Source organism: Convolutriloba macropyga, chromosome 15, assembly GCF_964194025.1.
Source record: "Convolutriloba macropyga chromosome 15, txConMacr16.3, whole genome shotgun sequence".
In the NCBI taxonomy this organism is placed as follows: domain Eukaryota; kingdom Metazoa; phylum Xenacoelomorpha; order Acoela; family Convolutidae; genus Convolutriloba; species Convolutriloba macropyga.
Window position 1 is genome coordinate 1,802,224 of NC_134482.1, and position 22,595 is coordinate 1,824,818.

A 22,595-nucleotide genomic window follows, 5' to 3' on the forward strand; every position below is an offset into this window, starting at 1 on the left:
AAAATTTAAGATTATAATATTCGATTATTGTAAGGTGCAAGGAAATATTTAAGGAAACTTTTTGAAAAGTTCTTTGCTTTTTTTATTAGGTATTTATGATCAAAATTTCGCATCAATGATCATTCTACATTCGTTTGGGCGTTTTGATCCAATCTTTTTTAACATGAATTTGATCGACTTTTTACCGAATTCCTCAAAACAGGTGAGTCAGTTATGTACAAAAATGGAAATGAACACTTTTCTCTTCACTACTCACTCCAGGATTGACAGCTTATGACGTCTACTTCAACTACTACTTCTTCCAAGACATCCTCCAATCAGTTTTTTCCGACACAAAAGACTCTGACAAGTTTGAACCGAGTGTGTTGAACAACATCATATCACGTGACCTTGTGCCGCGTGAATACACTCTGATCACGACACTTACTGGCGATGATGAGTTTGTGCCTCTATGGGCGATTTGTGTGTCCTGGTACAAGGTCACTCAGCCTCCCCAGATTGTGGATTATCACAACACATTCCAGGTTTGTCACAGCTTTCATGTCTGATTGTTAAATTGATTACATTTGTGGCTGCCAGTATCTGCTTTTATGTTGTTTGTGTCGTGGTCGATAACACGGGTCAAAGAATTCAATCAGTTGAATTTTAAATTAAATTTTGAACTGAAAATATACAAAAATTAGCTTGTAGTTATAGTGGTTATCTATGCGAAAATATACAGAGAAAATTTAGATTAGCTAAAAATATTTTACATGATGGGCATGTGATTAAATCTTAACTCCGAATCCCGGAGGTGATTTTCTATTTTCATCAACAATTCATGAGAATCATATATGGCTTGGGTACAATCGAGTTCATTAGTTGGAGGTCGGTGGATGTTAAAATCAGGTTTCTTTTGTTGGGAGAATTTGCTTCTGACATATGATTGATAGGTCAATAAGATAATGAAAGCGCCAAAACAAAATTAGAATTGAGTTTAGTTTTGTGGCCATTACTTATCGACACAGCAATAAAGTTCGTCAGGTAAGTCCTTCTTTCGTTCTTTGAAACTTTAATAAAGAAAACTTCTAAGTTTCTTGATGTTTCTTTGAAACCATCACATCCTTCCTCCTTTTTTAAGCAAGTTTGTGGGTATAGGTTCTCCAAATCTGTCGGGTTGTTTTCTGTTTCTTGTTGATGTTCGTGAAGGCTCTGAGGTTTCGGGTTGTTGGTGCTCTGCAGATGATGTGGCTGCAGAAGCTTCATCTTGAAGTGAGGGTCCCACATCTGTACTCTGAAGTGAAGTCGTTGTTTTGATTGAGATATGGTCTCCTCCACTGCTGGTTCAATTTTCACATTGTCCTCGTCTAGTCTCGCAATTTGGTTGTCGCTCAATAGAATAGTCCGTGCTGAGTTTTCGGGCTGTATGAAAGATGTATTCAAGCCCTTCCTGATGATGAAGGTAGCAGGAACTGTCTTTGTGTTTTCGTTGGCCTTGAATAGAATGGGTTCGCACAAGTCAAAATCTGCTATTGCTGGTAGTCTCACTCTGCGTTCCAACAAGAGTTCAACTGGAGTTTTGCTCCTCGTCTTTGAAGTGTTGCGATGTGTCATCAGTGTACTTTGCAGGAAGGCTCCAAATGACACATTAAGGTTGGGACTCCACGCTTGAAGTGCCCGCTTCACTGTCTGAACTGCTCTATGGTGATTCTATTTTCTTAATTCCCAGTGATTCATACCACTGTTTAAGGTCACCACTTACAAATTCTGGACCATTATCAGAAACTAAAGTTTTTGGTATTCCGAATCTTGCAAAGATTTGACTAAGATATATTTTAACTGTTTCTGATGTTCTATTTCCCGCGGGAAAGGCTTCTATCCAACCAGAACCCGCGTCAACAATTACTAAGATATTGCCTTGGTCCTTAACATAACCCCAGTCCATGTGGAGCCGTTCCCAAACGTCGGCTTCTGGCCACGTAGAGACCGTTTTTCCCAGGCTAGGCCTATTGAATTGACAATTCTTACATTTACTAACAAAGTGTTGAACGTCTTGTGTAATGCCAGGCCACCATGCTATCATTCTGACTGATGCCTCATTTGCATTCTTTCCGGGATGTGTCTCATGCGCTTTTGCCAAAACCAAGTGTCGTAGTTTGGGTGGAATGAAAGGAACAACACCTCTGAAGATGATTCCATCCAGTGCATCTTTCTGTTGTTCGAATCCTTTTTCCGCTTCTGAACATTGTTTCCAATTGCCGCTTTTGATTCGTTTCATTATGTCTTGGAAGAGTCTGTTTGTTCCAAGTTCAGTTTTGTTTTCTGCTTGGGTCACCAAATCACTGTGGGCGAAGTAGATGTTATTGATTGCGAAGCACACTCGATCGTTGTCCGATTCGTCTTCGCCAAAATCCATTCTGCTCAAAGCATCTGCATGGGGTATCTGCTCTTCTGGTGTGTACCTCAACTCATAGTCGAAACCCATTAGAGCTATTGACCAGCTTCTGATTCTCGCTGATGCTGTCTTCGGGATCTCCTCGTCTGGTGCAAAGAGATATTTGAGTGGTTTGTGGTCAGTCTGTAGGGTAAATCGTCTTCCAAGATGGAATTGTTTTAGTCTTGTGACCACAAACACAATTGCCAGTGCTTCCCGCTCTATGTTCGAGTAGTTTTGCTCCGCTGGAGTCAATTTTCTCGATACATATATGACTGGATGCCTTCTTGCGAAAGAACCCCGCCAATGGCTTTTTCAGAGGCGTCAGTAGTAACTGTTGCTTCTTTTTGTAGACTATATGGCTGTACTAGTGGGTTAGCACATAATTGATTTTTTATGTCTTCAAAGGCTTTTTGTTGCATTTTGTCCATAAGAAATCGCTATTTTTCATGTTATTTAAGGGTAGCATTTTTGTTGCAAAATCAGGAATCATTCTTCCGTAAAAATTAGCTAGCCCAACAAACGATTCGAGTTGTTTATTGTTAGTTGGTGCTTTTACATTTTTTATTTTTTCAACATGTTTGGGATCTGGTGCTATTCCCTCCTTTGAAATGGAGTATCCCAAAAAGCTAACGCTATCGACTGGTTTTGAGTTAGATTTTTTCTCACTAATAGTAAAGTTTTTCTCACGTAGTCGACTCTTGACTGCAAGCATTCTCTCGTCGAACTGCTCCTTGGTAGTTCCATACACCAATACATCGTCTTGAATGATCACAACATCTTTAATTCCTTTGAGTGTTGATTCGATGCAATTCTGGAAGATTGAAGAAGAGTTTTTCAATCCCTGAGGTAGTCGGCACATCTTGAACAGTCCCTGAGATGTGTTGATTGTGTATATATCTTTAGCTTCTTCGTCAAGTTCAATTTGATAGTAGGCATCTGAGAGATCAATTTTGCCAAAGTATGAGGCCCCATGTAGGTTGTGGAAGATCGTCTCCATGTCCGGTATTGGGTAGTCCTCATCCATAACCTTGCCATTGATGTGCACTTTCAAGTCCCCGCAATGTCTCAGTTCTCCACTCTTCTTTCTCTGCCACACCACTGGAGATGCATTAGTGACTCCTCCTGGCTGTACCGGTTCAAGGACGCCTTGTTTGACCATTTGTTCCAGCTTCCCTGTGACCTTCTCTTGAAGAGGTAGAGGTATTTTTCTGGCTTTGCAGAACATTGGCTGTGTTCCTGGTATCAACTTCACATGAGCTTTGTAACCCTTCACAGCAGGTAGGTGCTCGGCTGTGATGTTGTTCACGCCGTGCTTGGGTAGAAGGTCTCTACCAAGTAGTCCAAATTCTTTATCAGACTGCACAACTGCAAGTTGTTTTTGAGTGAGCCTGCTTCCGTTCCACTCAACGTCACAAGTAAGTGATCCCAGAAGCGTTAATTGATGACCAATATAAACTTCAAGATGTCTTGTCTTACCATCCAACTGAGGTTTACCAAGCTCAGTCCATATTTTTGATGATATCACTGTGCTATCTGCACCTGTGTATACCTGCATTTTTACTTTGCAGTTATTTATTGAGATATATTCCCATGTCACAGACATGCTAAAGATTTGTTCTTTAGTATAAACATTCCCATCTCCGATGCTGGAGATGCTTGCTCTGTAGAGACATTTTCTTCTTCGCAAAATTTATTCTGTTTATTGTACTTACCTGAATTTGGTTGGGGTCTGATTCTACACATTTTTGAGAAGTGTCCCACCTTTTCACAGGTGTTGCATTTTTTACTTAGCGCTGGACAGGGTCTACTAGAGTGTGGCTTACCTCCACACCTAGTGCACATGTTGTTCTTTTTATTAGCCGTAATCTTTTCATTTGGTTTCCGAAAGGTCTTTTTGAAGTTGAACCCAACTTTTTCTTTCACATTAAAGGGCTTATTACCTGATGAAGAACTTGCAAAAGCCATTGCTTGACTTCTGAACTGTAAGCTCTCGGTCATTTCAGTAACCAACATTGCTGGTTTTGCTTTAATACCGTCTAGTAGTCTAAGTTTTGCTTCAGGGTCCCTCAAACCTGAGATAAACTTTATTTTTACCAACTCCTCTTCGGGGTTGGCCGCTGTTTTCAGTTTTTTGAAGTCGCAATAGCGTGCTTCTTCTCTAAGACGTGCTAGGAAGTCGTCGTCTGACTCCCCTACACCTTGTATAACGGACAGAAATTTAGCCCTTTCTGCCGTTACTACTCTCTCTTTAGGAGAAATATAGTTTTGAATCGCCAATCTGATGTCTTTATACGGAGTGTCTATCAAATTCTTAGGACTCATTAGGCTCCTAAGTTTAATAATTGCATCTTGCCCGCACATACTAAGGAAGAGATTGGTTACCTGTAGGTCCTGTACAGTACCGTCGTTGTTGACCTTGTCCTCTTTCTTCTCTGCGCGACATTTCGCCACAAAAGACATAATCCACGCAGTAGCTGATTCCGCATTCTATAGATCCAAAATTTGTCTGTCCGCAGCTGGTCTGGGCACCATTGTCGTGGTCGATAACACGGGTCAAAGAATTCAATAAGTTGAATTTTGAATTAAATTTTGAACTGAAAATATACAAAAATTAGCTTGTATTTATAGTGGCTATCTATGCGAAAATATGCAGAGAAAATTTAGATTAGCTAAAAATATTTTACATGATTGGCATGTGAATAGATCTTAACTCCGAATCCCGGAGGTGATTTTTTTTTCATCAACAGTTCATGAGAATCATATATGGCTTGGGTACAATCGAGTTCATTAGTTGGAGGTCGGTGGATGTTAAAATCAGGTTTCTGTTGGTGGAAGAATTTGCTTCTGACATATGATTGATAGGTCAATAAGATAATGATAGCGCCAAAACAAAATTAGAATTGAGTTTAGTTTTGTGGCAATTACTTATCGACACAGCAAGAAAGTTCGTCAGGTAAGTTCTTCTTTCGTTCTTTGAAACTTTAATAAAGAAAACTTCTAAGTTTCTTGATGTTTCTTTGAAACCATCACAGTTTGTTTAGAAAAGCAATTTGAATTATTCCATTAATTAGCGTAACAAAACTTCGCTTGGGGGAAAATGCGTCGGGGAAAATGAAAATCGTGCAAGAAAGCGGAACTTTTGTTCGGAAAAGTATTTTTTGGAAACAAATTGCCTATAAAACATGGCCTAGAATGAAGATCACATATGATGCATTGTGTAAATTTCGGATTTCTGAGCAACGTATAATCAATTTTGCAATCATGAGAACAGGGATTGCGAATTCCGATTTGTTTATTTCGCTAACAATAATTCCAGATGGTGTTGGCATGTGTGGACCGAGCAGCCAGTGGAGTAGCTGAAAAATGTGTGGCCCTATTTGACTATTTCCAGCTTCAATATATCAGAGGCGGAGATGATGGTGGATACCTCAGAGCAGGTGTTAATGGACCAAATTTTGGTAAGCACTGTGCCTTGGTCGAGACCGGATGTTAATCTTGTAAGATCTTGCAATATTCGTGCAAAAGGATGTTAATCTTGCAAGATCTTGCAAGACGATGTTAATCTTGCAAGATCTTGCAAGACGATGTTAATCTTGCAAGATCTTGCAAGATTAACATCCGAATTTCAAACCGCGAAAAATAAGAAAAAAGTTTCAAATGACAAAAATTCTCTTCCAAATGTTTATATTTGCAATGTTTAAGGCTAACGGTTATTTGGATTGCCATTTTATCTTCTCCTTTTATTAACCTGTTTATTTGGATGCAAGAGCAAGATTAAATAATGCACTGAATTATAAATAGGGTTCAAATACCATAAAAATGAATTTTAAATAGCAAGTTAAAACAAAGCCAACACTTAAATGCCGTTTTGTGTGGCGATAACATAACGTTTTCTTCTCATAGAACGGCACTAATACTGAGGCAAAACTATGGCTGAAACAAGAAAATTGGGGTCCAAAAAGATTTTCATAAAGCAGTTTTTTCGGACCTAATAAAAACTTCCAGACGGACCTTACCGGTGATAACTCATTAAGAATATTAAATGTGAGAAAAATGATTCAATTTTGGTTTTTTAAAATTGATATTGGTATAAAAGTTGATGTTCTACCATTGTTGATTTTGTCATCAAAGATTTCAAAAGTGTCGTTTCCCGACCCCATCTAAATTCAAGAGAGTTCCAACAAAAATTCTTTCATTACCCTAAACGAACTCTTGGGCTTCTGATTGTTCACAATTGCCCACCAAATAAACGTTTGTTCAACTGAAGGAAGCCGTCTAGTCATGCACTCGATCCCAATGACCGCACGCTGCTCATGTTTGCTTCACACAAAAATTCAGGATCTTTTTTGTATCGGCCCCTACCTGAACGTGCATATAAATTTAACGACCCCAGGCGTGCGTACTAATTTTTACCTAGTAACGTCCTATATCAATATAGCATATAATTTATAATAAGAGGCATAAAAAATCGGGGGCGGGGCGAAACCGAACAGATACAGATTTCGCAAATTACATTTCTGCTGGAAAATTAGGCCCGAAATCGGGTTCAAGCAAAAGCCAAACCATATAAGCAACTTTTTAAGTGTTTGTTTTTGATTCAGTTAGCCATAGACTCTGTTGCAGTTAAGGCAGTCCGAAGTTTTCATTTTTTGATAATTAAGATGTGCGATCTTCTTCATTTGATTTGAGAAGTTTCGAACATGAAATACGTAAAACGTCTCACAATTATCTTTTTGTCAGAAGAAAAAGCAGGTAAAATTGAAATTTGACCTGAGTGCTCTTCAGCGCTGAAATAACAAGTTTGACTAATACAAATCACAATCTTTTCTGAAACAAAAAGTACTTGAAGCTTCTGGATGCGCTTTTTGTCCTCAAAACTATTATTTTTACGTCATTCAGTTCACCCGACTATGTTATTGCCAGACACAATCTGAAGAAAAAATGTTTGCACTCAAATAGAGTCCGAGCAGCACCAATTCCGGTTTTTATAGCTGAGAGTTTGTAATAACTAACGGTTGAAAAAATAAACAAACTATTTATATTTTAAACATTGTTTTCGCCAGCTTGCGTTTCTGTCCAGATATGTATTTGTCCATTTTTTTGGAAAAAGTGCTCACTTTTGTCTGATACCTTAATTAATAGCCACAATTTGTTAAAAAAAATTCTCTGATATAACTGATCAAGAGCCATTCTCGTAGTCGGAGAATGAGGAGTTTTTAGAATCGAAATGCCATTAGAATGAGTCGAAAAATGAAATTTCACCTAACTCTAACTAGTGTGAATGATTGTACAAAAATTTTTGACCTCTCTACTACAATTTCTGAGTAGTTGCTGCATCATATCTACATGAGCCGATGATACGAAAATAATAGGACAGATTTCAGAACGTGAATATCTTCAGTTCGATATAAGTAGAGCTATCGAATGGTCTGGTTCAAACAAATTAATTTTCAATTTTGACAAATTCAGCATTCTTGAGTTCTCATACAAAAATACATATGATTCGTCTACAAAGTTATTTGCAAAAGGCATTGTCATCAAAAACGAAAAACAAATTAAAGACCTCGGTTTAATTTTTACGTCCAGCATGACTTGGAATTTTCTCCTCGAAATAGCCATAAAGAAAGAATTTGAAAAACTGAATCATTTAAGAAGAGTTATACACCGCACCACAAAAAAAGACCAAATGCACATTGTTGAAAACATATATATTCTCTGCGGTCTATTATGCGTCAAATGTCTGGAACCCAGGACCACAGTATCTTCAACGCTTGGAAAAACTGCAAAGATCATGTTTAAAATGGATAATTGCCGTTCAGTTTTGGGTGACAAAGAATACATTGAGAGCCTAGTTCGAAACCGCTGGTTGTTGCCAGTCAGTTATTTTCTACTTCTTAACGACCTAATTCTGCTTAACAAAATTTTAGTGGGCTTAACTTCTATGAATGCCTCAGACCACTGTTCAATAACTTTTGGTTGTTCAAAGACCAGATCCAGTGAAAAAACTTTTTGAAGCCAGAAAAACATTTCGGAAATGTTCTGAAGATAATTACTTTAATAGAGTGGCCCGAATCAATAATTCTTTGTCTCAACTTAACAGTATTTCTAACTATTCACCACACAAAAATCCATGTCAGTTTCGAAGAGAAGTGAAGAGCTTTTTGGAAGGGGAGGAAGTGAAAAGATTCAAATATAAAAGTTACCTTTCAGGATGGAAAGTTTTCGAGACATTTTAAATACTGAAACTTGATTTCTCCCCTAATCTGGGGTCTACCAAGCTGGTTGTAACCATGTTTGATTGAATTCAAAATTATTATTTTTATTTTTCTAATTCCGAGAATTATATCCAAGTCGAGAATTTTTCTGAATGTTATATCAGAAATCCGTTGAAATGAGCTGAATTTTTGAAATCTTCAACACAAAAACCTGACTTACAAAGACGCTGAAATAGTGCTCAACTTTTGTAAGAAATGCGCCGCAGTCCCATAAATTTTTAAACTCCTCGTTTAACTTTTCCCTCAATGCCTGATTGTGGAATCCTGCTGTACTGATTGTTTGTGATCACCCAATCCAGTGTAGCATTTGTTCTTGACTTTCGTCTTGTTTAATTTGATTTTGAATTATTGAATCGTTTTGCAAGAAATGCGCTGAAAATCTCTGAAAAGCGCTAAAACTATATTAAAAAATGCGCTGACATTTCAGCGCAATTTAGCGTTTTTTGGCGCATTTCTTGCAAAAATGTGAAATATTTTTATAGGATCAAATTTAGTGAAAATAAATACGAGTAAAAAACCTGCGTAATTGTACTCAGAAATCGTCAGAAACTCTGTAAAAGAAGTGCGCTGAAATTTGTTGATTTTTGAGACGGATACACTGGAACTGTGTAAGAAAGGGGCTGAAAAACGTTTATAATTTATGTAGGAATTGTGCTGAGAAATTTATGTAGGAATTGTGCTGAATTTTTTTAAAGAAATCTAAAGCTGCGCTGATGTTTTTAACTTCCAGTGCATTCTGAAAACATCAGCAAAAGTGAGCGCATGCAGCGGATTTGTATACAATTTTAATACATTCAGCGCATTTCTTGCAAAAAATGTACTGAAACGGCGCGGACATCTCGACCCAGGTAGTACGAGTTTAATTTAAAAGTCGGAACGCTCAATGTTGAACGCCCGAAATACATAATCACCGCTGTTTAGGTAAATTTGTAGGTAAATTTGTATGCAGGTTAATTTGCAAGGGTTTATTCTGTTGCAAACCCTTCAAATGACAGGTTGGTCATTTGTACGCAATCATACAAAATTATTTATCAAAACTCAAGGGTTAATAATCTTGAATGAAAAATGCTGGAATGACTATCTCAGATGAAAGAAAAATGGAACGCGCCATTAAAAAAGTAAATTTTGTCAAACTTGAATAAGTGCAGAAAAATTTTCGGACGCAGGCATTAAAATGGTTTATATGATTGAATAATTGTTCAAATTTTCAAGATGGTGAAAAAGTTGTGTTTAGCTTAATCTTGAAAGAATTGTGACAAATTTTGGGTAGATGCGGAGATTCTTGAGAAATGACAATTTGAACGAGTTCGGTCCAAGAGAATCTCTTTTGAATTGACCATTTGCAGATTTGAGCTCGGATTTTCTGATCATGAGTAGTTTATAGTGAGCAAATTAGTTCTAGAAAAACAGCGGGACGGTGACAAAATCAAAACCGCTAAGACTTACTCAACTGTAATAGTTAACAAATATGGTTTTCAGCCGCATTTGAGTTGCCCGACTCCGGAACATCAGCAGTGGGTAATCTGGAGACAGGGACTAATGTGGGGGTGACAGGGCTGTGGTTGTACGAGATAGACCAGACCAACACCACTGGAACACCTGTAATGGCAACCTACAGCCCCTTCCCTTCTACCCCATGGCCCACTACTATGCTGACGTCTAGAGTTGCTCCCACTATTCGTGAAACTTCTCCCTTATTTTCTACAGTTGCTCCCACAACCACAGCAGATGGTTCCACCAGTCCTATAGTTGTTCCGACAACTTCTGGATTCGCTCCTACGAATTTTTCCAACGTTCCCACTAATCTTGCTATCGTAGCCAGTACTCCTCCAATTGTTCCCACTACTCCCGCTTTCGTTCCCACTACTGCCGATGTTCCCACTACTCCTGTTTTTGTTCCCACTACTGCCGATGTTCCCACTACTCCTGCTTTTGTTCCCACTAATGCCATTGTTCCCACTACTCCTGCTTTCGTTCCCACTACTGCAAAAATTCCCACTACTCCTGCTTTTGTTCCCACTACTGCCGATGTTCCCACTACTCCTGCGTTCGTTCCCACTACTGTCAATGTTCCCACTACTCCTGCTTTTGTTCTCAGTTCTGGCGATGTTCCCACTAGTCCTGCAATTGTTCCCACCCTTCTTACAAAAGATTCAACCTCTGCCTCAATTACCCCCACTGGTCCTACTAATCTTGCCACTAAAACTGAAAATGTGCCCAACATTCCTACAATTCTTCAAACTACTGAGGCACGCCCCACAACTACTCATAGCAGAACCACTATGCCTGCAAATGTAAGTTTCCTTTCATGGGTCACGATTTGAAACTTGAGAAGTCACCAGTATTTTCATAGAAAATAAGTGTTGTGGCATACAATCAGGTTGCTCAGAAACTTCCACAAACTTTATATCTTCTCAAGTAACGGGTTGAGCCGTCAGGGCTCCCGGATAGGATTCCTCGGAATCTTACCTATACTTACTAATCCTACATTTCTCAGCTACGATTTTGCCCGTTCTTTTATTTTTGCTTCTTCCTGGCGGGAAACTTCGTGCAATTTTTTTTTCGGGTTTTCATTGACTGTTTAAGACAAAACTTAGTTCACAGTTTTGGTTGAAGTGCACTGAAATTCACTGAAAAGCAATGAATAGTGCCGATAGTTGCTGAAAGCCATATGAAGCTAAGCTTGTTGTTTTCCAAATCCGATACTAATCTTGATTCAGGATTGTCCATACCTGTGCCAGGGTCTTGTAAGATTAAACATAGCCGTCTAAATTTTGCATAAATTTTAGAGATATTATACTGCTGGTCCATATATTAGATACTTAAACGACGGGGTTAATCGCGGGACCACATGTATAACTTGAGAGTTCAACCCCTAGTTCTACTCTTGGTATATTGTTAAGTATTAAAGAAAATTAAACGCAAATATGAAATAATAAGTTATGTTAAACAGCATCAAATATGAACCGAACATGAAGGGATAGAATGGTTCAAGTTATTAAGACTGAGATAGCACTAGTTAGTTAGCACAGGTTAAAATATTCTAAGTTAACTTGTAAATTAGATAGAAATTAAGAGATTTTAACTTTATAACCTAGAGAAGTTAAGGTGAACTTACCTGATTTCCAAAATTGTGCTAAGTTAATATTTTCTGACTTAGAGAGTTCTTAGTTAAGAACTAGTCTCAAAATATTCTAAGTTAGAATCTATCTCAAGTAAGCTGAGAGTTAAGCAAGGGAGCAATACAGGAGGATTTAAATCAGAAGTTATCGGGGACCAAATTGTGCTAGTGGTTGAGCGTGCAAGATCCTTTTATACTTGCGGACACGTGGTTCTCTAGTATTCTATTGGATAGAGATAACAGTGTCGACAGAATTACCAAGGTTAAGTTGGTATTCTCGTTGTGGCGTGACAATATCAGGTCATGGTATTCTCAGTTTGAGTTAGTGATCTTTTATTAGTAGTTTATTCAAAACTACTTAGTAATTTGTTCACACGTTAAAATGGACTTTGTCCAAACCAAATTTGTGCTTCACGCACTAGAACGTAAATTCTCAAAATAGCACTAAGATTATCAAACAGTGTTACTGAGTGTAGCACACTTCAGTACAATAACCATCTGATTTTCAAAAAACAGATAATCTGTATAAATCTCTACAGATTTTTTGACTTTGGTCCATTATGGATCTCCTCCAGGCGACTTAGTTAGTTCAACATTAATACAGTTGTATTCCAAAAATTGGGTGACTTAATAGGTACTCGCCATAGTTTGATCAATACTTTCCACAAACTTGTCTGACCGATTGCTTGTTCTTCAAAATTTTGCACTGTTATTCTTTTTGAACGTGTATAAAACCACAAATGTTTTTCATCGCGTATCTTTTTCGAATACAGATCCTATCAAAGTTTTCCTTGTCTCACGTCTCAAAATAGTTTTTTTGGTATGCATTACAAATTTTTCTATGGGAAAAAAAATCTAGGACGCTAGAAATGTGACACGCTCTCCGTGCTCCCAAAGAAAGTTGATCTAATGTAACGGACGGCCGCACTGATTTCGGTTTTTTTATTGGGTAAGAACTTAAGAAAAAAACTTTAGTGTTAATATTTTGTGTAAGATCTCATAAGATCTTACGAGAAAATCTCCCTGCTTATATAATCATACACAATAAAAGTTATTTTAAGCGGAATTTTTTTATCAAGTCAGGTCTTATATAAACACTTTATACGAAAAACATCAGCGAGACATGAACTTTGTTTAAAAAATTAATCAGAGTCATTCAAAACACTTCTGATGCAATTCTGCTTTCCCGGAGGTTGGTGGCATAACAAATCAGCGCTGAGTCAGTTTAAAGATGATCTGTTTTCCCTGGATGGCCAGTACTTTGTTCGTGACCCAATTTACAATGGCTAGACTTCATTTTTGAGTCAAATTGGCTGCTAGAAAAATATGTCCAGCGTAACAAAGTAATATATAACGCCTACAATGTTTGCTTTGTGTGCGACTCGAACTTTGGCGTGTGTACTTGTGACGTATAACTTGCATTACAAATTGTAACCACTGAGCAAAGTGTGCCTTGTGGGAATTAATTACAAACTAGCTTAAGTATATTGAGCTTATAAACTTCAATAAAAATTGCAATTTATAAGCTAGAAAGACATGAAATTTTCATGCTCAGACGTCATGAGTATTTTTCAAAAGTTTTCAGAGTAAATTTAGCCTGGGCGAATTCAATGACCTCAATAAAATCACAATTAATACAAATTTGGTATGAAGACTTGACCATACTTTGGGCAGTTTTTCTAAAACTAGGGACTGCTCATGGCATTGACCCCATGACTTCATTTTTTGTCCATGAAAGGCCGCACAGATCAACTCTGAATTCATCTAGCGGCCTTGTGTTTGACCTGACCAGTCTCTGAAGCAGGGACTAGGCTTCATGGTCTTTGATCACATGGTTTGTCATATGAGATGATTAATATCTTTTTGCTGCTCATTCCTAATACCTCTTGTAGTTACCTGCTAGACAAACGTTAGTTGATGCATGAATACTGGACCAAATGATAATTTAATTTAATGATACTTTTGTTAACTTTTATCGACAGGTTTCAGTTGGGATCATAACCTAACTTAAAATTTGACCCTCGAAACTTTGTCTTATTTTCAGCCAAGCCCCGTGAGCACAGATGCTACAACTGCTACTGTGTCCGTGCAAAATGGCGTGATGGTTTCTGTTGTTTCCGTTACCTCTACTTCTGTCAACATGTCCCTTCAAGTTTTAGAAGCAGGGTCACTTCTGTCTATAACCGACATTGTTGCTACGTGTTACTACCTGCAGGTTTGAACAATGTTTTGTTACAGCACAATCAAAATTACGGAAATTGAATCTGTGCCTTATCAATTTTTGTCTTCTGAGTCGACTAATTGTCCTAGAAATGATACCCGATGTGGGCACAATCTATTCGGTATTTCGATCTACGGCGCCTGTCTTTTATTGAATTTTCTAATCATTATACTTCTCAGTAGCCGCCCTTGCTGAGGCCTTCTGGACTTTAAACTATGATCCCATCCTTTTTCCAGACTTTGTCGCGCGATTGGACCTTGGTGCTACTATTGTCCAGACTTTGTGTAAACGTTGTTTTGCTAGATCAATTAATTTGGGTCGCACTTTAACCACCCCGTGTAAAAACAAATCCGCTTGCTCGAAAAGAGGTCTGACAAGAGATCAAAGTCCGAATAACCGCAGTGCGGGTAATATCTGTTCCAGTCGATTTGAATCTTCAAAAATGTACATTTGATCATTTCTCTGAAGCAGAACAGTGATCTGATTTGAGGTCAGTCGAGGTCGCAATTATCATCAGCATCACTCCCAAAGGCATTGGAATACAGAGATTTGCTGAGGGACCTTTTTTAATTTTTCATTGTTTTTAATTTCCTTATTATCCAATATATTTTTTTATGTTTTTAGTATTCCAAACGTTGTAAATAAAATATCTTCTTATTGTTTTATGTATTTTAGAATTTGTACATTGCCATTTTGTTGACACTTTTAAGGTGTGTAACATTTTGGAATTCAATGTTTTCTTTTTTTTTTCATTGACAGTTTTGCTTTTGAATAATGATCTGGTAGGTTGAATTTGATTGTAATTTTAGGATCTAGATCTTGGATGTCCTTCAGATGTTCAGTTTGGAGTGAATACAGTTGCCAGTGACATTGGGTGGGTGAGTGTGAGTAATCTGATGTCTGGCTCCTCCTACAACATCACTCTCACTCAAGCTACAATCGATGGCATGCAAAATACTCAACTCGATTCCACCAGCACTGTCTTCTGTACAAGTGAGTAGCTGAAGAAGCTGATAACGAAACCTGTACATATTTTAAACCTGTAAACATTTGCAACTTAAAATCATTATTTTGAAATTGTTGTAAAAAAAGCTGAAAAAAAAAGAATGTCTTCTACAAATGGAAAAAAAATAGTTCAGTGCAATCCTAATTGGATGTGCTGAAATTATCTATGAGAAAATCAATAAAGCTTTTATATTTCGAGTTCAGCATTAAGCACCAATAATCAGGATCAAAGATATACCAGCTTTCAGTGGTACGTAAAGATCTCCAAAAATACGGACAATAATAGACATAACAGACTATTATTCCAGAAGAAATTAAGGGCCAAATTAAACAGCAAAACAGTTCAATTTATGATGCGGCCAATAGAATGAGATTTTCTGGGCGTGCGCTGATGTGAATGAATAATATGATTCAAAATTTTGAGCTGCAAATTTTGCGAAGATCTTTTATGGTAGTTTAATGGGGCGGAACTGGAGTCCGTTCTGACTGGCGAGGAACATTATGACAGACCGATGCAACAAACCCGTGAAATCCAACCTTCCCACTCCCCATCCCCAAAAATTTCCCACTGGGTGTTCAAGTAGAAAGTTGTTGTTCTTTTTTATCCGGACCTTTCGAAAGATAATTCAAACGATATCAATAATTTTTTCTATTAATTCGCTATGACAGGAACCAGATACTACAGAAATGAAAAGTCCTCTTCCGATTTGAGCCAAGATACAACAGCACATTGTCATTCGTCGAGCTCATCATTTTTATACTCTATTGAGAGCATAGTCAATGGCACTGTAGCTAGTAGACCCACGCAGCAGTTGACACACTTGAATACGGAAAACAACTTTAATATTTCACCAGGTCCGCTCCTGTTTTTACCGGATACTGCTAATCAACTATACAAGACGCAAGCGCTAGAAAAGTTGGCGATGAAACAATGATTTGATACGTAGGTTGGGGGCCCGAACACGGCACTGATTTGGAACAATGACAATTCGAATTAAGCACATTGCGTCGGTAAATCCCTGAGCACACTTGAAAGAATTCTAATGAGATACCGGCCCAACTTGACGACCCTACACTCTACGCAGACAAAACAATCTATGTCAAAAACATTCTCGGAGATCTGAACTTGACATGCGCTTGATTTGTTGCCCAACTACCGGAACTCAAAGTGATTTTCATCACAATACTCCCCGCTGTCTGCTACGTTCCACTTTTAGTTAGATATTGATGGTCTAAGGTGCCCATAGATAGAATCATTTGCAGCATCTGTTATCATGAAGTGGGAACAAACTGGAGAATACTTTTTGCTTTTTCAAAATGTAGACTAAAAATGAACAACAAAGGGGAGAGAAACACAGAAAAAAACGCTAATTTTTTGATTTTGTAAAATTTTGGACCAATGGAGACCTTGGGTGACTGTGGGAGAAAGCTGCGTTACTGAAAAAGATATTTTGGGCCTGTCGTGAAATTTTTGTTATCTTAACCGCTAGCACCTTTTGGCAAACAAACTTTCCAAGCTTTGTAACAATTATATCCAAAAAAGTTAACCATAGGTAAATGAAAATACTTTTTCAAAGACTTCTGAGCTAAAATTTTTCGAACAGTTGAGGTCAAGTATGCAGCAGCAGTTTCATCAAAATATTCCTTGTGCTTTAGTTACAACAATAAAATGCAACCAAGCGCTTTGCAGTGGTTCATTAGGTGCTTTGTTGACGGGAAAAAGTAGCGTTTGTCTCATTGCAGTAGAGCAAGCATTAACGAAGCCAAAGGCAAATAAATGGTTGGTCGCGGAAACCTGCGACGATGCTGTAGTTGTCTCCAAAAAAAATACAACACGTTTTCGGCGTTCAAGCTGGCGTAGAAACAATTATTCACTTCAAAATTTTGGTATGAAACAATATTAAAATCATCGGATATATTAGAAACTGTGCAGATCACTCTCAATTTTTTTTATCAATTCTGTATAATTTAGTCACTTTCTGAAATCGTTTAATAAACAAATACCAGGTAGAGCTGCGTTTACCAATTGCAGCTACTCGCATCACAGTCCACTGTTCTATGACAATTGTAATTCGTGTAGTGGGTCATATGTTCAGTAAGGCGACCCAGCAGGTCATTTGCTGTTTCTGCTGACACTCTGGCCAGTAGTGAAAAAGCTTTATTAGTCGGTTCTCAATCTGCATCAGCGTATATGGTATTCTAATGATGGGCGCAATGCCGGTTCTGAACACTAGTAGAATATCATGCGACTATGAACCATAGAGTAGGCTACTTCTCCGATCCGACAAATGCAAACTCTTGTGACCTGCCAAAAAATCTGCAAGTTTTCTCAGAAAAAAAGAAAAACATTATTTCCGATGTCTGCAATAAAATTGGTTACCTTGATGACCCACAAAAATCCTATTAACTCTTACGTTGCTGTCGAGATTCATCAAAAACGGTGTAGTTGCTTCGTTGTTCAATTCCGAATGAAAGTATTTAAAAAGCCTTAGAGAAATTTGATGATAACTAACGGCAAATCTTAAAATATTATGGGTTACTTTTTTGGTCAAACCCCGCGTCCTAGGGTAAGATTGTCTAAAAGTTGTCACGTTAAGGCGCTCGGCATTGTCTAGACCAGTTTGCAGTTCCTTTGAGAGCTCCTTAATTTTGCTTGACGAGCTCGAATCATGTCTCACTGGACAAAGTCCAACGAATTACAAAATTCTCCAGGAAAACTATAATAGTCTGACTGTTCTAGATTTGTTTGCCTTCTCTAAACGAAAGTCGTGAAATTCTTGACAAAAAAAATTGAAATAAAAATTGAAAAGCAGGCCTACAGGAGAAAAAGCGAGACTTCAATCCTTGTCTCTGTGTTATTCGGCAGCCTGGTTATAAGTACCACCCAAAAGCCGCGCTTGCTCATCATTTGACTGCAAATGAGTTTCGAGTTAGCGCAAATTAATGACTAGGCGCACCTGTTTATATTGCAGAGAGCAAATATCTGTACCGCAAAACTGAGATATTGGACGTTCAAATAAGCGATAATGTTGAAAAAGTGTGATAATGGTGACAACGATGTTTCTTTCCACGTGCGTGGTTATGTAAAAGCCAGGCTTGTTAGAATTCACGATAGTGTTGTATTGGCTTGGTAAAAAAGCAATTTGGCCGACTGTAGAAGAAAAGAAGAACCTGATACCAGACAGTAAACCACGACCAGGCAACAACTGTGGTCCATCTTGGCAAGCAAGGTGGCTGATTGCTGTGGTGTGACTATGATTTCATCGTTTCAACCAATCTGAACGGTAATATCAGCTTTGAAGGCTGGTCAACCTGTTCAAACAGCAGATGTGCAGAACTGTGGTACACATGAAAGCAATTGTTCAGAAAGAAGCCTTCAATTTTTTGTTCCTCCATGATCTCACAGTGGGTTGCTCACAGACATTCAAGAGGACAATGAAAAGATTTGCTGTCGTTGCTCAGAATAAAAGCTTCGTTTTTAGAGTCTGTCAGTTACCCTTATCAAACTAACGCAGTCCAGTTCCTCAATTGCTTTCTGAGGAACTGCATTCATGATACTTGATAGAGTCCATTGAAATCCATAATTGTGTTGATAGAATTTCACTCAACTAGAGGGGAGTTTTGGGTCCAGATCTGGTCAAAAATCAAAATGGAAAAGCAATCAGTCATTGTTTTGAGTTGTCTCATTGATCGATTGCTTCAATTGGAGTAACTACCAAACTACAAGATCTGGCTGGTCATGAGGATTATCATACAACATAGAAAACCAATTGTGGCTTGCATATAAGAAATGTGTCCAAAACATAATTGATCTTTTCATTATTTGAACTAATTATAAATTTTCCAAGTTACTAAGATTCTATAAAGAGATGTCTACGGTGTCAATTTAGTTAATATTAGAAAAGATTTTCAGGAGTGTTTTCTCACCTTTTGTCTTAATTCACTTAGTCTGTAATTTGTGTCAATCTGCTTGTTAGGAGAATGAGTTTTTTTCTGGTCATAGAGCCAAAAGCTTGGTTTACAGAGTAATTTCATTGATCAATTGTGTACTCTGATTTATAGTCTGTGCAGTGTACAAAGTAGTATGATAACAATTTGATCATCACCAGTTTAAAATAACAAATCTGCAATACTATTAATCGCCACTGATTTTTCCTGAGAATGTACCGTGAGGTTTAGGCGAATAGCTTATAGCTTTGAAACATGATAACTTAAACAAAAAAGATGCCTAGGACGCTCACACGTTTCGTGTTTTTATCAAGGTTACGTGACTCTGCAGAAGTCACTGCAAAATTCTGACTTGTTATCTAGAATTAAGAAAAATAATTATTTTTTGAATTAGGATGAAAATTGGATCAAGAATTACCTGTTATCTAGAGTTACTTCGGAGTTCTCGATAGACGCCAGAAGTTCTCATTGACTCCAAGCAGAGTTGCGTAACTTACCTAATATCTCGTAGCGACGCATTATCTCATGGGATCTTTTCCGTTTAAGCCTCCCACCCCAGCTTAGTGAGTGCATAATATTTGGGTGGTTGTCAAGCAAGCCGATAGGCAAGCAACCCGAATTTTGAAACTGAGGTCAAGTACGACGAAAAATTTTGGGATACCCGTATTTTAAGTTGCCCCTGGCGGGCCGGTGGGCGCGCTTCGCGATAACCGGGTCGAGATAACCGGCCCGTGGTTTCCGGATTACATCCCACAGCGGATGAGAGGCATGGCCATGGACAGCGGTCCGCTAAGGCCCGTACCCACTAGATGTCTAAAAATTGACGTATTTTTGTTTCTTTACTGCATCGGAATACATTATGCACTATAATACTACGCGCAGTATTGATTGCAACGGCTAACAATGTATTATTTCTGATAGATTACATAACTGTTACATAACTTTCGGCTTGCTTTTCTGTCGGCTTGCTTGCATATCGGCTTCCTTTGCGTTCGCCTAATATTTGCACCCCTGGACGCACGTCCCATATATCTACATAATGATTTACTATGCAATGGCACGTGCTCTATAACTGGGAGAGCCACAAACGGAAGATATCCATCTCATGGAGTCTTTTGTAAAAATTGGCCGTAATTAGAAAGTTTGTCATACTTCCATTTTATCTAAACATGTCTACATCTAATCAAATTCACAGAAAATGGGGTGTTGGGATACTTTCTACCAGATTTTTTGTAAAGGCAATTGTTCTGTAGTCTTTAGTGTCTACACAAGCGGCGCTTGCTTGATGCCAGCTATTCGGTTCTGCATTACGATGCAGAGGTATACCCCAAAATTTCCGCCTTAGTAAAATTGGCTCGAAAATTAGTTACATACAATGAACGAAATTAGATGACGTCCTTTGTATCTTACTTTTCGCAAAAGGGGTTCCGCCAATTTTGCGAAATAAAAGAACATTCGGTGCAAAAAGTAGGTAACAAATCTTGTAGCACGTTTATCCGCTCAATTTAGGTATCTATTATTCGCATTCAAAGTATATATCTCTAATCCGCAATTGAGCCTAATTAAAATAATTAAGGAATTCTTAAGGAATAGAACTAATAATTATTGAGCCAAATGATGACATAATTGATATCAGGAAAGAATTGACTTACTTGGGATACACATTGTCGCAATCAAAGTTGGCCATTTAGGTGTTCATGAAGTCTGAAAACCTTCGGCCTTATAAAGAACATTAATTTGTCTGTCCAAAATATGTTTCAGTGCCTGAAGTGTCAGTAATGGAGTCTAAATTGAACGACACAGCTGTCCAGTTGATGCTCATGGGTTCATTGAGTGACGAGAACATGTTTGAAAATGGATCGCTTTCTCTGACAACAACAACCACCTCGTCACCCTTTCTGCTATTTTTTTTCAAGAGATCAATTCCCAATCGTGGTCGCCGATCTTATTCCGGGTAAGGTTGCCCAAATTCATTTTATGATATCAGGTTGAGCCCCGTGACCAGCGTTGTCGGAACACTCGTGGGTAGCGGACATTTGGATCCGGTGTGATGATAGAACTTGACCTGGCCAGTGTTGTTGGTTTATGAACTTTCATCAGCTAATTTAATTTAAGCAGCCTCTTTTTTGGGTCGCTCAGCCGCTATACAGGTCATATTACCAGACTATGCAGACGCTAGTCTATGTCTGATCAAACCATCCACACTTTGGATGAGATTCTGGTCAGACTTTCCTGCTCTGGACTGGACTCTGAACAGATTAACTAGATCGCAGATCAAGTGTTCTGACCAGACCATGCAGATTCTGGACCAGAGTCTAAACAGACTATCCAGACCGTAGAGCTGCTTGAGTCTCTGTGATAGGGTATCGTTTTACATCACTGTGTGCGAACCACTTTGGTTTGATCAGAGCTGGCTTGGGTCGCGCACATGAATTTGGGGAGGGTTCTCCATAACCTCTGCTCGATATTGGAATTCTGATAAGTGAAATGTTGTTTCAGGCAGAGACTACAACTTGTCTTTAGTTTTTGGCGTGGGTGGATCCTCAACAGACTGTGGAACTGGAGGAGAAGTGAGAAGTGATCCAGTCCTAATCCAGTACAAACCAGGTTCTGTATTTTTGAACCTCCTATTCGAACACTCAATTTACAAAACATTTTGTAAACACACAATTTACAAAACAAAACATTTTCAGAAGCTCAGTTGTTTAAGATCTGCTCAAAACAGTGTCCGCCAAACAAATTCATGTATCACTTTTAAATAATTTTGCACAAGTTCTCGAAACTTCAAGAGAAAGACCAAAAAATTTAGTTTGAAATTAATTTCGCTAAAAGAGCACATTATGAGAGAAATTCGTCAAGAAAGCCTATCAAACCTGAATCTTTTTTCTATTCGAGCAAATTTAAAATTTAATTTTATTAATTGTTCCGACCCCTCTTGAGGGGGGAGGAACTATATACTCAACTGGGTTTTTTTTTGTTCAGTCAATTTTGGCCGATCGATATATTCATCGTAGAGAGTTGAGACTGGTATCATTAGAAAGCTTGTCCAGCGTAGAATATGGAATTAAAAAGTTTTTTTTGATTTTCGTTTTTGATAGGGAGATATCGAGGTTTAAACTTCCGAGAAAATAGAGTGAATTCCGTTGATTTCATTCACCTTTTTTCGGAATTTTTGACTAAAATATCGCCAATTTTGATAAAATGTAATAAAATTTTTCATTAAAATGTAGTTAATTTTACGTTTAGAGAAAAAATACATTGTCGGCTATTTTCATTGAATTTTTTTTGTCACAAATTCCGGCTAAATATTTCACAAAATTCAGACTTTTTCATCAAAAACAGCACGAAAAAAGTTTCTTTAGTCCACTCTGATTAAACCTGCAGGAAGTGCACACCCAAACACAACTAACACAATCTTTGTAGACTGAAAAGGGGGCTAATTCCACTTCAACTTCCGTTGAGAGTCCTCTGTAAATAAATCTTTGCAGTTTTTTGCTAACTTTATTCGTTGATTATCAAAAACGCAGCATTTACTTTTGATTTTTTAACAAACAAAATATCTAAATCAATGACAATCCAAAAATTAAATAATCCTAATGGACAATCAAC

The 22,595-nt window shown here is 38.0% G+C and overlaps 1 protein-coding gene across 1 annotated transcript in view; it reads left to right on the forward strand.

Moving 5' to 3' along the window:
• The window catches only part of LOC142354357 (uncharacterized), a 350,658-nt gene that overhangs the window by 323,488 nt on the left and 4,575 nt on the right, over positions 1-22,595 (forward strand). Inside the window, exons 7-13 of the mRNA XM_075406628.1 lie at positions 262-524; positions 5,733-5,874; positions 10,171-10,985; positions 13,857-14,027; positions 14,843-15,026; positions 20,748-20,940; positions 21,486-21,593. Coding sequence (XP_075262743.1) covers positions 262-524; positions 5,733-5,874; positions 10,171-10,985; positions 13,857-14,027; positions 14,843-15,026; positions 20,748-20,940; positions 21,486-21,567 — 1,850 coding nt within the window. The 3' untranslated portion in view covers positions 21,568-21,593. The remainder of the gene's footprint in view (positions 1-261; positions 525-5,732; positions 5,875-10,170; positions 10,986-13,856; positions 14,028-14,842; positions 15,027-20,747; positions 20,941-21,485; positions 21,594-22,595) is intronic.